General features: G+C 31.8%; 1 protein-coding gene and 1 non-coding gene across 2 annotated transcripts; one reads left to right on the forward strand and one right to left on the reverse strand.

Annotated features, from left to right (window-relative positions):
• The first annotated feature begins 4,814 nt into the window (after window positions 1-4,814).
• Window positions 4,815-4,888, forward strand: TRNAI-AAU (transfer RNA isoleucine (anticodon AAU)). Its single transcript has one exon. It is a non-coding gene; the product is annotated as a tRNA-Ile (tRNA).
• Window positions 4,889-6,150: 1,262 nt separating this feature from the next.
• Window positions 6,151-13,251, reverse strand: LOC101253680 (uncharacterized WD repeat-containing protein C17D11.16). Its single transcript, XM_004237012.5, has 18 exons — window positions 13,017-13,251; window positions 12,854-12,933; window positions 11,990-12,128; window positions 10,756-10,955; window positions 10,467-10,543; window positions 10,293-10,388; window positions 10,057-10,180; window positions 9,872-9,930; window positions 9,730-9,795; window positions 8,702-8,772; window positions 8,509-8,605; window positions 8,229-8,303; window positions 8,017-8,115; window positions 7,369-7,512; window positions 7,256-7,285; window positions 7,098-7,160; window positions 6,895-6,972; window positions 6,151-6,701 (listed from the first exon to the last, which is right to left on the reverse strand). Exons 3-18 carry the CDS (start codon window positions 12,106-12,108, stop codon window positions 6,618-6,620), a joined length of 1,482 nt encoding a protein of 493 aa, XP_004237060.1. The 5' UTR covers window positions 12,109-12,128; window positions 12,854-12,933; window positions 13,017-13,251; the 3' UTR covers window positions 6,151-6,617.
• Between the last annotated feature and the right edge of the window lie 835 nt (window positions 13,252-14,086).

The following is a 14,086-nucleotide window of genomic DNA, read 5'->3' on the forward strand; positions in this document are numbered from 1 at the left end:
ACGGAGACTTTTCACAAATTACATACATACTAGACATTATAAATATCTTTTTACATCATCAATATATAGTATAGGTAAGTATATCTTACTACACTATCAATTTAAATTCATCAATAATTACTGAACAAATAATTCGATCGTGAATATCTTTTACACTGTCAACACATATAATTGCAAGTCGAAAAGTATTTAGCAATCAAGGGTTTTACAAGAATTTTTGGTGCTAATAAAATGTATAACAACCTTAAATGTTGTTTGTTTTTCCTTAAACAAGACATAGCACACTCCCCCTTGATGTATCTTTTTGGGACATACCACATGTTTCTGTTACATAAGTTGGATATTTTGATATTAGATACCTAAGAATGTGTCATCATGTTACTCCATACATATCAAACAATATTTCACTTCAATTTGAAATATTTAAAATCAAGATTTGTAATCACATAAACTAAAATACGTTAACGTAATTAATCAATCTTGATTCAACACAAATATTAATGAGAGAAAATATTGATTCAAAAGATAAAAGCACATAGTGTATGGGAATTGATATTCAAATACCTAAGTTGAATATCACAATTCATAAATATCAATTAGTACACTCATTTCATAAATAAATAAAATATAAAATTAGATAAGTGCCTATTTTATATTAATTTTCATAGTCTTTATATACATTCCATCAAATATGACCTATATATATTTTATTTATTTATTGGTGAAATACATATTGTCCATTCTTTTGGAGATGGGTATATTCTCTGCTAAAAAGATGGAGCTAAGTAATATTGGATTATTCTATTCTCTTATCTCTTTTTGGTCGAGAATCTACAATTACATCTTGAAATAAGAAATGACATATTAGAATAAAGTTCTTTTTTTGCATTGTATATATGGTACTCTTACACAGACTAATAATTTTATTCCAAAATTGAAAATATTATTTTAATATAATGAAAAAGAATTTTAATATAATGAAAAAATATAGATGGTTTTAATAAAGAATAAATATGGTTTCCTTCTACTTTTTCTTACATCATCAAAATAAAAAACTAAGCAAATAATATAAATGATTCATTTTTAAATAAACTCTCTTCTATCAACATGGTTTATGGTTAATCAGAGGTCTTGAGTTCAAGTCTTGGGTATGGAGAAAATCATGTTGGAAGCACCCCCGCCCCAAATGAGCCCTTCAGAGCGTCTTCCGAATTTAGTCGAGACTTCAATATGAATTTTGGACACCGAGTGAGAAACCAAAAAAAAAATCTTTCTCCCCTTCCACTTAATTGTGTATGTTTTCTTTTTGCTTTGCTTGACTAATTTGTAAATCCATGAAGATCCAAATAATTAGTGGTCCTTATCACCCTACTCAACCAAATAGAGTGATAATAAGATCGTTGGACTTCTTATAAAGCTTAGACATTAATTCTTTTTTATTTGACCTAGCATTTGAGGTTATAGTTCGATAAAAGATCTAATTTTACATGATATCATAGCAAGATCTGTTAGTGTACTATACCACAAATATAATATATTACAGTTAAAAATAAAATGACAAAAATGAATAAACAAATTATTAGACTTAGGCGCGATATCTCGCTCACTTTAAAGAGATTTAAGCTCACTTTGCGACATAATCTATACCGATGTAGCGGTATAACTCTTGACTTGTTCCCTTCCGAATACAATAACCTAACAACGTTGTACAACTCAAACAACTTCGAATTTAGTTAAAGAGTCCAAAGATCCACAAACAGAATACCTTCTTTAATATATAATTACTCTCTTTTATATTGCAAATATACATAGTTAAAGACTTAAAATACTTTTCTTTATCTCAACTCTCTCTTTAACTACGCTAACCTCAATATAAAGTTGTTCATCTTTTCTTACATTATTTGTCTTCTCCCAATACAAAGTAAGACCACACTAATTATAGGCAAGAATTCTTCCTTGTAATTGATATTAATATAAAAATGTTACATGATGGATTATTTGTCAAAAATTCCTCAATAATAACCACATTCTTATCAATTCATTCTCACTAACATATGAACTTAATATTTTAATTTTAATATTGAAATGCATAAACACCAACATGTCCATCTCACTAATGTGAGGCCGTAAAAATAAAAATTGGATAACTGATAAGATAGTTGAATTTTTTTATAAGATTTGAACACTCCTACTTCTTTGAGGTAGGGATCGGATCAAATTTTATATAATATCAGAACATGACATATCTCAACCAATAATAGTTAGAGAAATAACATACTCTACGAAAACCCAAAGTAGGAAATTATGCAAACAAAATATCGACACGTTTTTGTACTATTAACCATTAATGACAACAATTGTCTTTAACAACAGTAACTAATTTACACAATCATCATCATAAGCTTTAAATTTTAATTTTAATTCTATTAAATATTTGCAAATGTCCATTGAACCACACGTCTTATTTAGTGTCATAGTAATAAAAAAAATGTTGTACTCAAAACTGCTAGTTCAAAGCACACATGCAGTTGATTAAATAGGATCAATTCAAATAGTACTAAAGTTGTTAAAATAGAGTAATTTCTTTAGATTAGTCAAATTAATTGAAAGCTAACGGTTAACATCTTTAGGTAAAATATCTTCACAAAATTTTAATGAATTCCAACTTTTGGGACACCAAAATTAAATACATGTTATTTTTATTTTTACGTATTTATTATATTATACACAAAATCTAATTTTACATGATATTAAAACATGATATATGTCAGTCAATATTAAGTCTACACACCAGATGCTAAGCACATAACGTGATGCGGTATCCTAAACAATAACAAAAATATCATATTAATATAGATAAACTCCTTATAAAACTTAAGCGCGTGAGTTACGTTCCAAATCTAATATTATTATTTTTTTTTCAAAAAGTGTATTTACTACTAGTAGTTACCAATTTATTTTTTAAAAAAAAAAAAGTTTAAGTGAACAACATATGAAAACTCAAAGTAGGAAATTAAGCAAACAAAATATCGACACGTTTTTGTAGTACAAGCATGGTTTTCTTAACCATTAATGACAACAATTGTCCTTAACAAAGTAATTAATCTCTTTATAACAGACGCACATCTACAGCCATCATTATAAGCTTTAATTATAATATCTGTAAATGTTATTTCTACTTTCATATACATATTAAAATTATTTTTTCCGTTCCAAAATAAATAATATATTTAGTTTTGACACTAAACATAATATATATATATATATATATATATATATATATATAAAGTAAAAATATTTTTTCTAACTTATTTTTGAAGGCTATTCTTTCTCTCAAATAACAACGTCATCTATCCAAACCCAAACACAAACAATTTCAAACATGATATATTGCCAAAAATTCTTAGTATTCGTAATCGACATCCAACCATCATGAGTCGATTGAACTATATATCTTATTTAGTCAGAAATTTTGCTGATAGTTATATATATCTTTAGAAGATTGTTTTTAACATATATATATATATATAATATTATTTTCGATATACATAATATAATTTTTCTACGAATTGAATACGTTAATATGTAACTGACCTGTCAGTTTAGCATGGTACATTAACCACACGTCTAATCTTGTACTGATCAAAATTGCTAGTTCAAAGGACACAGTAGATTAAATAGAATCAATTCAAATAAATTTATCAAGTACTAAAGTTGTTAAAATAGAGTAACGTCTTTAGACTAGTCAAAATCGATTCAAATAAATTTACCATTTTATATTTATTTTACCTTTAATATATTATTTATTTCTCAATATTTAGATGATTTATTCAGTTAAAAAATAATAGTATGGATGAATTCTTTTATGAAATGATGATCTCATAAATGAATCAAATTTTAAATAGATAATATAAATAAGTCTATCATCAAATTTAATAATATATTTCAATTTTTTTTAAAATTTATTATATTAACACACGTTAAATATAAACAAATAAATATGAACGACGGAAATAGTAGATGAGCTATCTTTTTCAGTGAATTTTAAGTCGACAACACACCTTTGTTTAATGTTTAACTAATTGGGGACAAATGCAATGCTTGATTATAACAATGCACTTTAATTAAATGCGTTAAGCTGTCGGACTTGATGCAACATATATACACACTTATCACATTACGCTTTTCGAAAGTTAATTTAATTTAATTTTTAAAGTTAAATTAAATTATATTAATTTGATATTTTAAATTAAAAAATTTAGATATTCATAAAAAATAATATAAAAAGTACTACAAACTACAATTTTTGTATATCAATATGGAGAAAAAATATATTGTAAAATATTCGTTAAAGTTCTTATAGTTTGGCTCTTAAAAAAGAAATCATGACAACTAAAAGAAAACGAAAGGAGTATCATCTTTAATTTTTGTGTACAAATTTAAAACGTTCTTGGGTAATGAAATAAAGGGAAATTAGCACTTTATTGAATCCGTAATACATTAAAGAGATATTTGATGTAAAATATAAGATATAATACTTTAAATATAAAATGTATGATTAATTTATCTTACGTTTAGTTGGAAGTATATATTAAATAATCTTGAATTATTTATCTCACTATTTGTCATAGTGATAACAATGTTATCTTATATATACATACATAATAGAATAACTTATTTAGAAATAATTAATACCGAAATAACTTTGTTTGATAAAAGTGAGTGACAAAAAGTGGAGCAACTATAAATTAATAAGAATATCTAAACCAGTGAATAATAAGACTGGAATAATAATGACTAATTACAGTATGAGTGGCCCATTAGCTCAGTTGGTTAGAGCGTCGTGCTAATAACGCGAAGGTCGCAGGTTCGAGACCTGCATGGGCCAGTTTTATTTTTTTATAACGTTTATATTTTTCATAATTTACATATTTCTTATATTTTTTCATATTGCACATATTCTTCATAGATAGATACATGATATACAAGAGAAAAATGGAGATATAGTGTTATACATGGACATGTACATTTGTCGATAATGCAACATTCTAAGTTGATCAGGACCTTAAGACTTCAATTAACCTAGTTAAAGAGAGGCTTTTACATCAACATAGTACTTCTTCCGTTTCATTTTATGTGAGATGGTTTGACTCGGTACGAAGTTTAAGAAAGAAAAGAAGACTTTTAAAACTTGTGGTCCAAAATGAATAATAATCTTTAGCTTCTCCGAGACTCGTTTGACTTTAAAAATGGATCATTTTTAGCTGTTAAGGTCAACTGGCTCCATAACTAACGTCTTAATAGACATCCACCAAAAATTTGAGCAAAAATTGACGTCGAAATTCCGAATCACCAAACAGATTGCAAACTATAACACAAAAAATTGGCAAAGTTAGGGTGTACCTACTCCGAGGCTCGTTTGACATTGAAAATGGGCCGTTTTGACCGTCAGGGCCAACTGACTCCATAGCTAACGTCTAAACGGACGTCCACAAAATATTTGGGCAATACTAAAATCGAAATTCTGGATCACCATAAAAGATGACGAACTATAGCACATGAAAATCGACAAAATGGAGATTTACTTGTCCTAGAGTTTCCCCGTAGGGTGCCCCAATTTTGTTTGTTAAGAAGAAGGATGGTAGTATGAGGAAGTGTACATATTACCAGCAATTGAATAAGGTCGTCATTTGAAACATGTACCTATTGCCGCAAATAAATGATCTTTTTTACCAATTGCAGGGTGCATCAGTTTTCTCTAAAATTGATCTAAGGTCTGGTTACCATCAATTGATCTAATGAACTATTGAAGTTAATCAAGAGAGTGTCAAATATTGAAACATTAGAGAGACCCTTATACAAGTAGTTCTACCCAGTGCTTTATTTTTGTTCTTGTTAATCACAATTCTAACATTAGATTTTTTCTTCGTTAATTCTTCTGTGTATATATGATTCCATCTATTAATCAATTTTCTTTCTTATGACTGAAAATCTCAATGAGAATGCTTGCTTTTTGTATAAATATATGTGATAATATTATCAAAAATTATTTTATCAATTTTCAAAAATTGCATAGTATAATCAGTCACTTGCGTGATAACTTGAAATCTTTATAATTTTCACAAACAGCTATGCTATGAAAATTAACAATATTTAAAATGCATTTACCTTATATTTGGCTCTAAAAGGAACCATGTAAAAATAGAACAAGATTGTCTTACTTTCATATTTTATCCTCAACGGACTAATATAAACAAATAAAAAATCAACCAACATCTCAAATGCATTTTCTTTTTCTAGATAATGGTGTGTTCAAACAGCTAGCTAGACGTCAACTAATATATCATCGAAAATCTAATACCTTCAACCAACACAAGTACAAGATAACTCTACCTAATCTCCATTACGATACATTCAATGAACTCGTGTTGGTTATGTCCCAAAGAAAAAAAAAACACAGCTACCTTGATTCGACCAAACTCTTCACTTTCCTCTTTCACTTTGTTCCAGGCAATGTGCAGCAACAGCAAAATTTTCCATGCTCATGTGTAAATAATGGGGAGGCAATATTTTCACTTTTAGAACTCATAACCAATATCTCCATGAATACATTTGCATTATGATTTGGGCGACTGCTTTTTCTGTGCAACGTATTTGCCATATTTCTTCAACACGGCATCTTCAGAAGAAATATCCCATAGCTGGAAACGATAAGCAAAGACAGTTCTCAGTTCAAAAGCACAGAAACTTCAATTGTTGATTAATTACTAGAGATTGCTTATTAGAACCAATAGCTCTTTTACGTTGTGTTACTGAGGACCTTCTTCCAAAGGATAGGAGGTCTGGGGGGATTTACCAGGACTAACCAAAAGTTTCAAAAGGAACAGAACGCACCTGCAACTTCCCTTTAGAGCCACCAATAGCAAGAAAAAAGGGGCAATCGTCTGAGAAGGATACAGTGAAGACGGCTCCCTAATAATAATATAAAACAAAAGAGTCTAAGCAACCATCTAAAACCTTTTTTATATCAGGTTTGAGGAAATATAAGCCTCAAACTTGAATTTTTAAGAACCACAAATCATTTGAAAATCACATACAGCTTTCGGATTCCTAGATGCAATACAAGAAGGTTGATTGTTGGTCAAATCCCATAATTTAACCTGCAGCACATTTATCAAATTAATAACCAAAATAGCTCTCATCCCATGGAATATATAAAACTAGGTAATAAGCAGCAGAGACAGATAGAGCGTACCATCTTGTCCGTGGAGCCAGTTGCAAGAAGCTGCCCAACATTACACGAGCAAAGTGAGTGAAAAGGAAACATTAAATAAGGGTAAAGCCAAAAAAAAAAAAAGTCCCTCTTACATTTGGGACTAGAGGATTGAAGCACAACGAGGACGCTGCTTTATCATGAGCATGGATGGTGAAACTTGGCTTTGTCTCAGAAGTCGAAGCAGAACTAGCAGCACGGATATCAAAACTAGTGACGGTACCGTTCTCCAAGCTGACCTGAAAGTTTTAAGGAACCTGATTTGGTTAGCAATTTCTTAATATCTAATATACATCAAGAATGAGATTCCTGACCTGACTTTAAAATGAATTTATTCATCCTTCCCAAAAAGGCTTAGGTACAGAAATTTAGTGATTGAGCCAAGGGGAACATAATTATGCGACGTTTTGAATTTATCCAGTGTTTATTTTCATTTAAGTCCATAAAGACTCGGAGCTGGTAAATACTTCCAATTTTCTGTATTAAATAAATAATATATGTCAAACAGTTCAACAAGCAAAAAATATAAAACTAATATGCACGGGGAAAAGTAAACTAATTATCAAACTTAATTTCAATATCATTCCACCCCCAATCCCATTCTCAGTTCTCATACTAATGCCAAGAATCGTTAACAATCTCTCCACTATGAATCCCATATCAGAATCTATCCTGTAGCACACCAAAGCAAATAAAGCCTCAACACAGATTGCATTAATAACAAACATGATGCGAGCACTGACCACAAATGAATGCTCTGAATGCGGATCCCAAGCCAAGCTTTCAACATCAGCACCAACTGAAAACTTAAATCCACTGTGAGAGGGTTTCCTCCCATCCTTCTGCAAGAAATGTTGAAACATTAATTAGCATCTTAAAGTAAGAAACTAATCCACAATCCTAACTTTCAAGAACAAACGGGGCAAAAAAGTAAAAAGAAGAAGTGTTCTATCACCAAGCAAACTGTATGATCGAATGATCCGCTCAGAAGAATCTGTGGAGCAAATGGATTCCATGCAACTGCTTGAACCTGTCAAACATAGCAAGGCAATGAATCTACTTCTTTCAATAATTTGTAAGCAAGTTAGTCTAATGTTCTATACGTAATTCAACTTTCATCAGTCATATTCCAAACTCTAGCAAAGATGAGATATTTTAACTTTATTTAGGTTACTGGGGGTTCTGATACAACACGCTGAGATGTTTTTAGAACTGCTAAATTTTCAAAATTCTACCTTGTCAGTATGGTCATTCATAGTGAGATTACAGGCTTCGGTAGTCACATCCCAAACCTTGACGGTATGATCAGCACTAGCACTAGCAAGTATATTCCTGCATAGAATGTTGAATAAGACGATCTGAAGTTTGACTAAGCCTCAAAGAGATGCACTAGCAAACATCAAACATTCATCAAACAAATTACCATACCTATATTCCTTGTTCCAAGAAAGACCAAGTACTGCATCCTTGTGGCTATCCTTTTTGTATTTGATAGATTTCTGCAAGAAAATTTGCGTAGTAGGTAAATGGAGCATAAAAGTAAGTTTTCTCAGACAATTATCATATACTGGCATTCCCACTTTTCTGCTGCCATGACGGACTAACAAAATAGTGGTTTAGAGCAAATTTCTCTTCAAACCAAATAATATGACAATTTAATTCCAAATGCAGAAACTACTATAAGTCTCTCTGTCTGTCTTCCTACCTCGTGTCCATCTGTCACACAAAAAGAGCATTGCCAAAGCCAACAAGGACAAATGAGGGAGGTTCACATAAAAGCTGATGATTGTGGTGCTCTTATTAAAAGAAGGTACTGAGATTATGAACACTGATAGTCACAATATGCCTGCCATGTACAGCATGTTGCAGAAAATAGAGTAGCGGGATGGAGAGTAAGTTAAACAAGAACATGCCAGTTGACCAGAAGTCCAAACCCGTTAAGATAGCTACTTGACTTGTTGGTACAAACCTATAGGCTATAGCTCCTTGTAGGGTACACCACCTCAGGTTGCTCAAATGGCCATTAATTAGAGTCTGTAAGATAACTAATGCAGATAGTTCCTACTCCAGAATATAAAGCAACAAAGTACAAACCTATTATTGAAGATCTGGCATGTCGCACATGTAAAAAGTAAAAAGGACAATCGGCACTAGGAGAAACATAAACCTGAGCACACTGACTATCTTCAATTGTAAAATATCATAGCCTACTATTTTTTCATCTTTTTAGTTGATTCTATAAATTTGCAGTAGCCTACTACTTTATTCCAAATATAAGTCTCCCGAAACTAGTTCACAGTGATATGGAGAATGACCTATGAAAATCATTGACATAATTTCTATCTTTAGGCTTTAACATCTAGAAATAATTTCAGCTGCAGAAGCTGACCTAGCATACAAGAGCATCCAATCAAAAATTGGATCAAAGAATAGAAAGGTCAAATTGCTTAAATTACCTTTTTTCCCTTTCTCTTTATATCAGCGATGCCACCTAAAATAACAGATGGTTGCACCTCATCTATCTACAGAGAAAGAGGACAGTGAAATACGATCAGTAGTGACTCACGAATTCATAAACATCAGTATAGAGTCACTTACTATGTCAATGTCCCAAATTTCAATTGCTGGTTCCATTGAGCCCACAGCTATGAAGTTACCTATCACCGCACAATTCATTTATTAACACGAGTAAATGAAAAGTTGCTTTCAAAGGTAACATATGTTCAAAACCAGTAAGAGAAATACTTCAGCAGCATAAAGCTCAACTTCAAGCAGAACCATACCTCTCTCCCCGCCTTTAATAGGGCAATCAAGCCAAGCTGTGCAGAGAGGAAATGCAGGTAAAATAAGAGCATGGTGAACATACATGTTTGTTTCACCATCTGATAGATCTTCCAAAATCATAATCTGTTGGCACGGATCAAAGTCACAAATCAAAGGGCAGTCAAAATGAAACTAACTGGACCATACAGATGGAAGTATTATCAAGCCGTTGAGTCGTGAAGTAAGTTCTACTTGCCTCGAGATGACTGACATCATCCTCATTGCTTGCACAAACTATAACAGAATCATCAGGTCTTATTACCATGTCATCATCTTCTTCAGAGTCATTGTCCTGCAAGAACAATTTTCTGAGTTAGTAATACTTGAACGGATAAAACATGATGAAACAACAAATTGATCGTAGTACAACCTTATCCTTGAGATATGGGTCCATGTCATTACTTGCGTAGTACAAGTCTTTGAGTCCTGAACCAAAAAGCTCAATTCCTGACATCGTAAAAACATCATGCAAAAAGAGAGAAAAGTTAGGAACAGTTTTTCAAATAAAAATTGATATAAACTAGGCTTGGAAAAATCAATAAAAAAAGTATTTATCTTATCAAAAAGAGTTGAATATAAAAATACCGCCAGTACATTAGAATTATAAAAAAAACTATGTTCAACCCAAATCAATATATGAGTCAATGCATTAAGTTTACCCTCCTCCTCTTCATCATAGTTATCCATGTCCAGTTCCTTTAAACCATCTATTATGTCATCAGTTCCTGCAGAAGAAACTTGTGTAGCCTTTCCAAGTGCATCAGCAGCAGCTAATGCAATAGCAACTTCATCATCCTCATTTTTCTTGGATTCATCAACATTCATATCTTCTTCAGCTTCCTCATCATCACTATCTTCACTGGAAGGGGAGTAAAGAAACATGACTTTCAAGAGTAGCGCAAAGTAAAGATTACACAGAAAGTAAGTATCAAGTTTAATTCCATTATTCCAAGAAATATAGGTTTTCAATCAGTCAATGTTAATTACATTTACACATCGTTTGGATGGTTGTTACCCGTTGTATTATATTATAATGTTAGTCTAAATACAATATTTGTACTTATTGTTACTTAAATTTATTAAATTGTACCACTAAATCTACCGTTAGATAACGACGAAAAGTACCATTACGTTTAATGACCGATTTGGTGTGATCAAGTAGTTAAGTTAATTTGTTCTTCTCATTATATCACTGCTCATTATTTAATAACCTTATTTTATGTTCTTCCCTACTATATGTTGTTTTATTACTCTCTGTTGTTTCCGTTATTTCTACTACTACTTTTTCTGGACTGTTTGTATCTTGAATCGAAGGTCTACCGGAAACAACCATTCTACCTTTGAGCTAAAGGACACACCTGCCTACAATCTACCTCCCCGTACCCCCACTTTGCGGAATTACACAGAATATGCGGTAGTTGTTTGCTCTATCTTGTATCCTACTTTTCTTGTAGGTTTATCTTCCAAATCATTGATGTGTGATGTTATGTAAACAATACAATCTATCCAAAGTATTCATTTAAGCAATACAACACTAACACATTATAAAACAATACATAACCACTATCCAAACAGAGTGTTACCCACATCAAAAAGCTTTTCTCTGTGAATTGTATGATATGAGAAAAGCATCAGTGTTGCCAAATCAAATAACATGCAAAACACCACCTGGGCGGTTAATTCATTTTGATAATGCTCACTCAAACTCATTGAAACAGGTTGATATTTAGCCTAACTGATTTAATTGGTACTAACAATTATGCATTATTCAGTAACACCCTCTCTACCTTCACGAGGTAATGATAAGTTCTGCCTACATTCTAGGCTCCTCAACTAGGGTTCTCACCACTTACGGATATTGGGGAAAAACATAATGAAAAAATTAACACGTACCCTTTATCAAGAAGACCACTCTTCAAAATCTGTTCAATTTCCTCCTTTGAAGGTGGATCAGCCTCAGCTGGTACAGACTTTGCAACCCCTTTGGGAACCCATGAAATAGCTGCTATCATTCTTAAACTGCTTTATTAACCTACAACCACAAGCAACAACACCAGTATGAGAAGAAATCAAATCAACAATAGAGACAAGGATGAGTAAACAAATTCACAAAGTAATTACCAAAAATCAAACTTATCGCTAGAAAAATTGTTCAGCCGATAAGAGTTTGTGTTAATTAGAGATTCAGAAAGAAAAAATTGTGAGGAGTTTGATCCATCAAAACAAAGAGTTTAACTGAAGGTAACAACCAAGCCACTCAAAAACAAAAATCATAACCTTGTAAAAACATTATTATTAGAAACTCCACATAGTAAAAACCAAAACACAACTCCAAAAAAAGATCTTGGTCATAAAAAACTCAATGGAAAGAAAAGAAAACCAAAAGACACAATCTTTACTCGAAATGAAATTCCCAAAACCACAAAATCAAGATTAGAGATATGTGTTCATTGAAGTGAAGAATTGGACATAGAAATACAGTAAAGCTAAAAGGGTGTTGAGGAAAGCTCAAGAAAACAAATGCTAGTCTATTTGTTCCTTAAGCCTTTTTTTTTCCAATTCTTGCTTCACAAGCAGTGCATACAAACATACATTAAACAGTAAATAATTTTCATCTGAAACCCGATGATACCCACTGAATAATTGATTGAACTTGGTAATAGTTGATAGTTAAATGAGACTCTAATTATAGAAGCATCAGGCTATAAGAGTAAAGCAATATTCTCATGGGACATGATATCCTATTTTAATACAAACCTTTCCGGCAATACCAGGTGCTGAACCTCCCTGATTGCACGGCCTCAGCAAGAGCAATACCTCCCTCACCAATACTGCAACTGCAGGAGAAATAATCTTCAGGAAAAACGAGATAATATGAACACATAAAACATCAGAGGTACAAAGCAAAAAAAAAACATACCTTTGAGTTAAGCCCGAACCACCAGATATATACTCCCTCAGTTGCCGGAGATTGCAGCTGCCAGACGCGCTCTGCTGCTGCTGCCGGTCTGCTCTGTTGCTGTTGCTCGAGGTGGAGTGACCTGCAGAGCCGGTAGGGGTTGAGAGGAGTGAGAGAGGTCAGGAGAGAAAAAAATAATTTAGGGTTTTGAGCACAAGTGTTTAAAAGAAAAACCCAAATATTTATTTTATTTCTCATGTTTCGATATAGAAAGTAGTATAAATATATCTTAAAATATTAATCAATCAACATGAAGTTCACATAATTTTACTCACATCGACAAAGGAATACCGAACTCTACCTGCGTGAGGCCGAAGTCGGTTCTCAAGGCCCAGAAGCTCGGGGATTGAATACCTCTATGTTCCAAGTGACTAGCTTGGCTGGTGATGCGTTCACCCACTTGCACGCTTCCTTGCAAGCACAAAATCCTTAGTTCGCCCGCTATCACACGGGCTGGTGTACTCTTATCGCTAACCCGAGAGAGGCTATACTCTAAGAGCCAATCGACTCATTATCCCTGAACGCAAGGATTAAGAAATAGCGATGTATCATGGACTGAGAAAATAATTCTAACAAAATTCTAATGTTTGTGATTTTGTGTGAAATGGATCCTCCATATATTATGTAGATGGGCTAAATTGATTCATATGTTATGTTTTGTCCTTGTTAGAGTATCAATTTATGATATGATTAGAGACCCATGGGCTAGAGTTTATGCAATTGCAAATTTTCTCAATTTTTTTATTTTTTATAAAAACAATTATTATCTTTCATGTTTGCATGTTTCAAATTTCAAACAATCAAATATTATTTGCAAAAATTGTAACCAAACACAACTTCATCAACTTTGAAAATGAAAATATTTGCAATATTATATAACTATCTATTTGTTATATTACTGTATTATTGTAAATTTTACTAAATAAATTAGTCATATTAAGTGTTTTTTTTTAAAAAAAAGAAAGAAATTGGATCATGAATCAATTGTAGAAAAAGTAGATTACATATTCTAATATTCACAAAAAGTATGA

This window comes from Solanum lycopersicum, chromosome 4, assembly GCF_036512215.1.
Source record: "Solanum lycopersicum chromosome 4, SLM_r2.1".
Taxonomy (NCBI): Eukaryota; Viridiplantae; Streptophyta; class Magnoliopsida; order Solanales; family Solanaceae; genus Solanum; species Solanum lycopersicum.

Excerpts from the sequence above, each read along its gene's own strand:
- LOC101253680 (XM_004237012.5), bottom strand. The coding sequence starts at position 12,108 with ATGATAGCAGCTATTTCATGGGTTCCCAAAGGGGTTGCAAAGTCTGTA. Across the intron at positions 9,796-9,871 it reads AAATTTGGGACATTGACATA|ATAGATGAGGTGCAACCATC; the intron begins GTAAGTGACTCT and ends CTTTCTCTGTAG. Across the intron at positions 6,973-7,097 it reads CATCTAGGAATCCGAAAGCT|GGAGCCGTCTTCACTGTATC; the intron begins GTATGTGATTTT and ends TATTATTATTAG.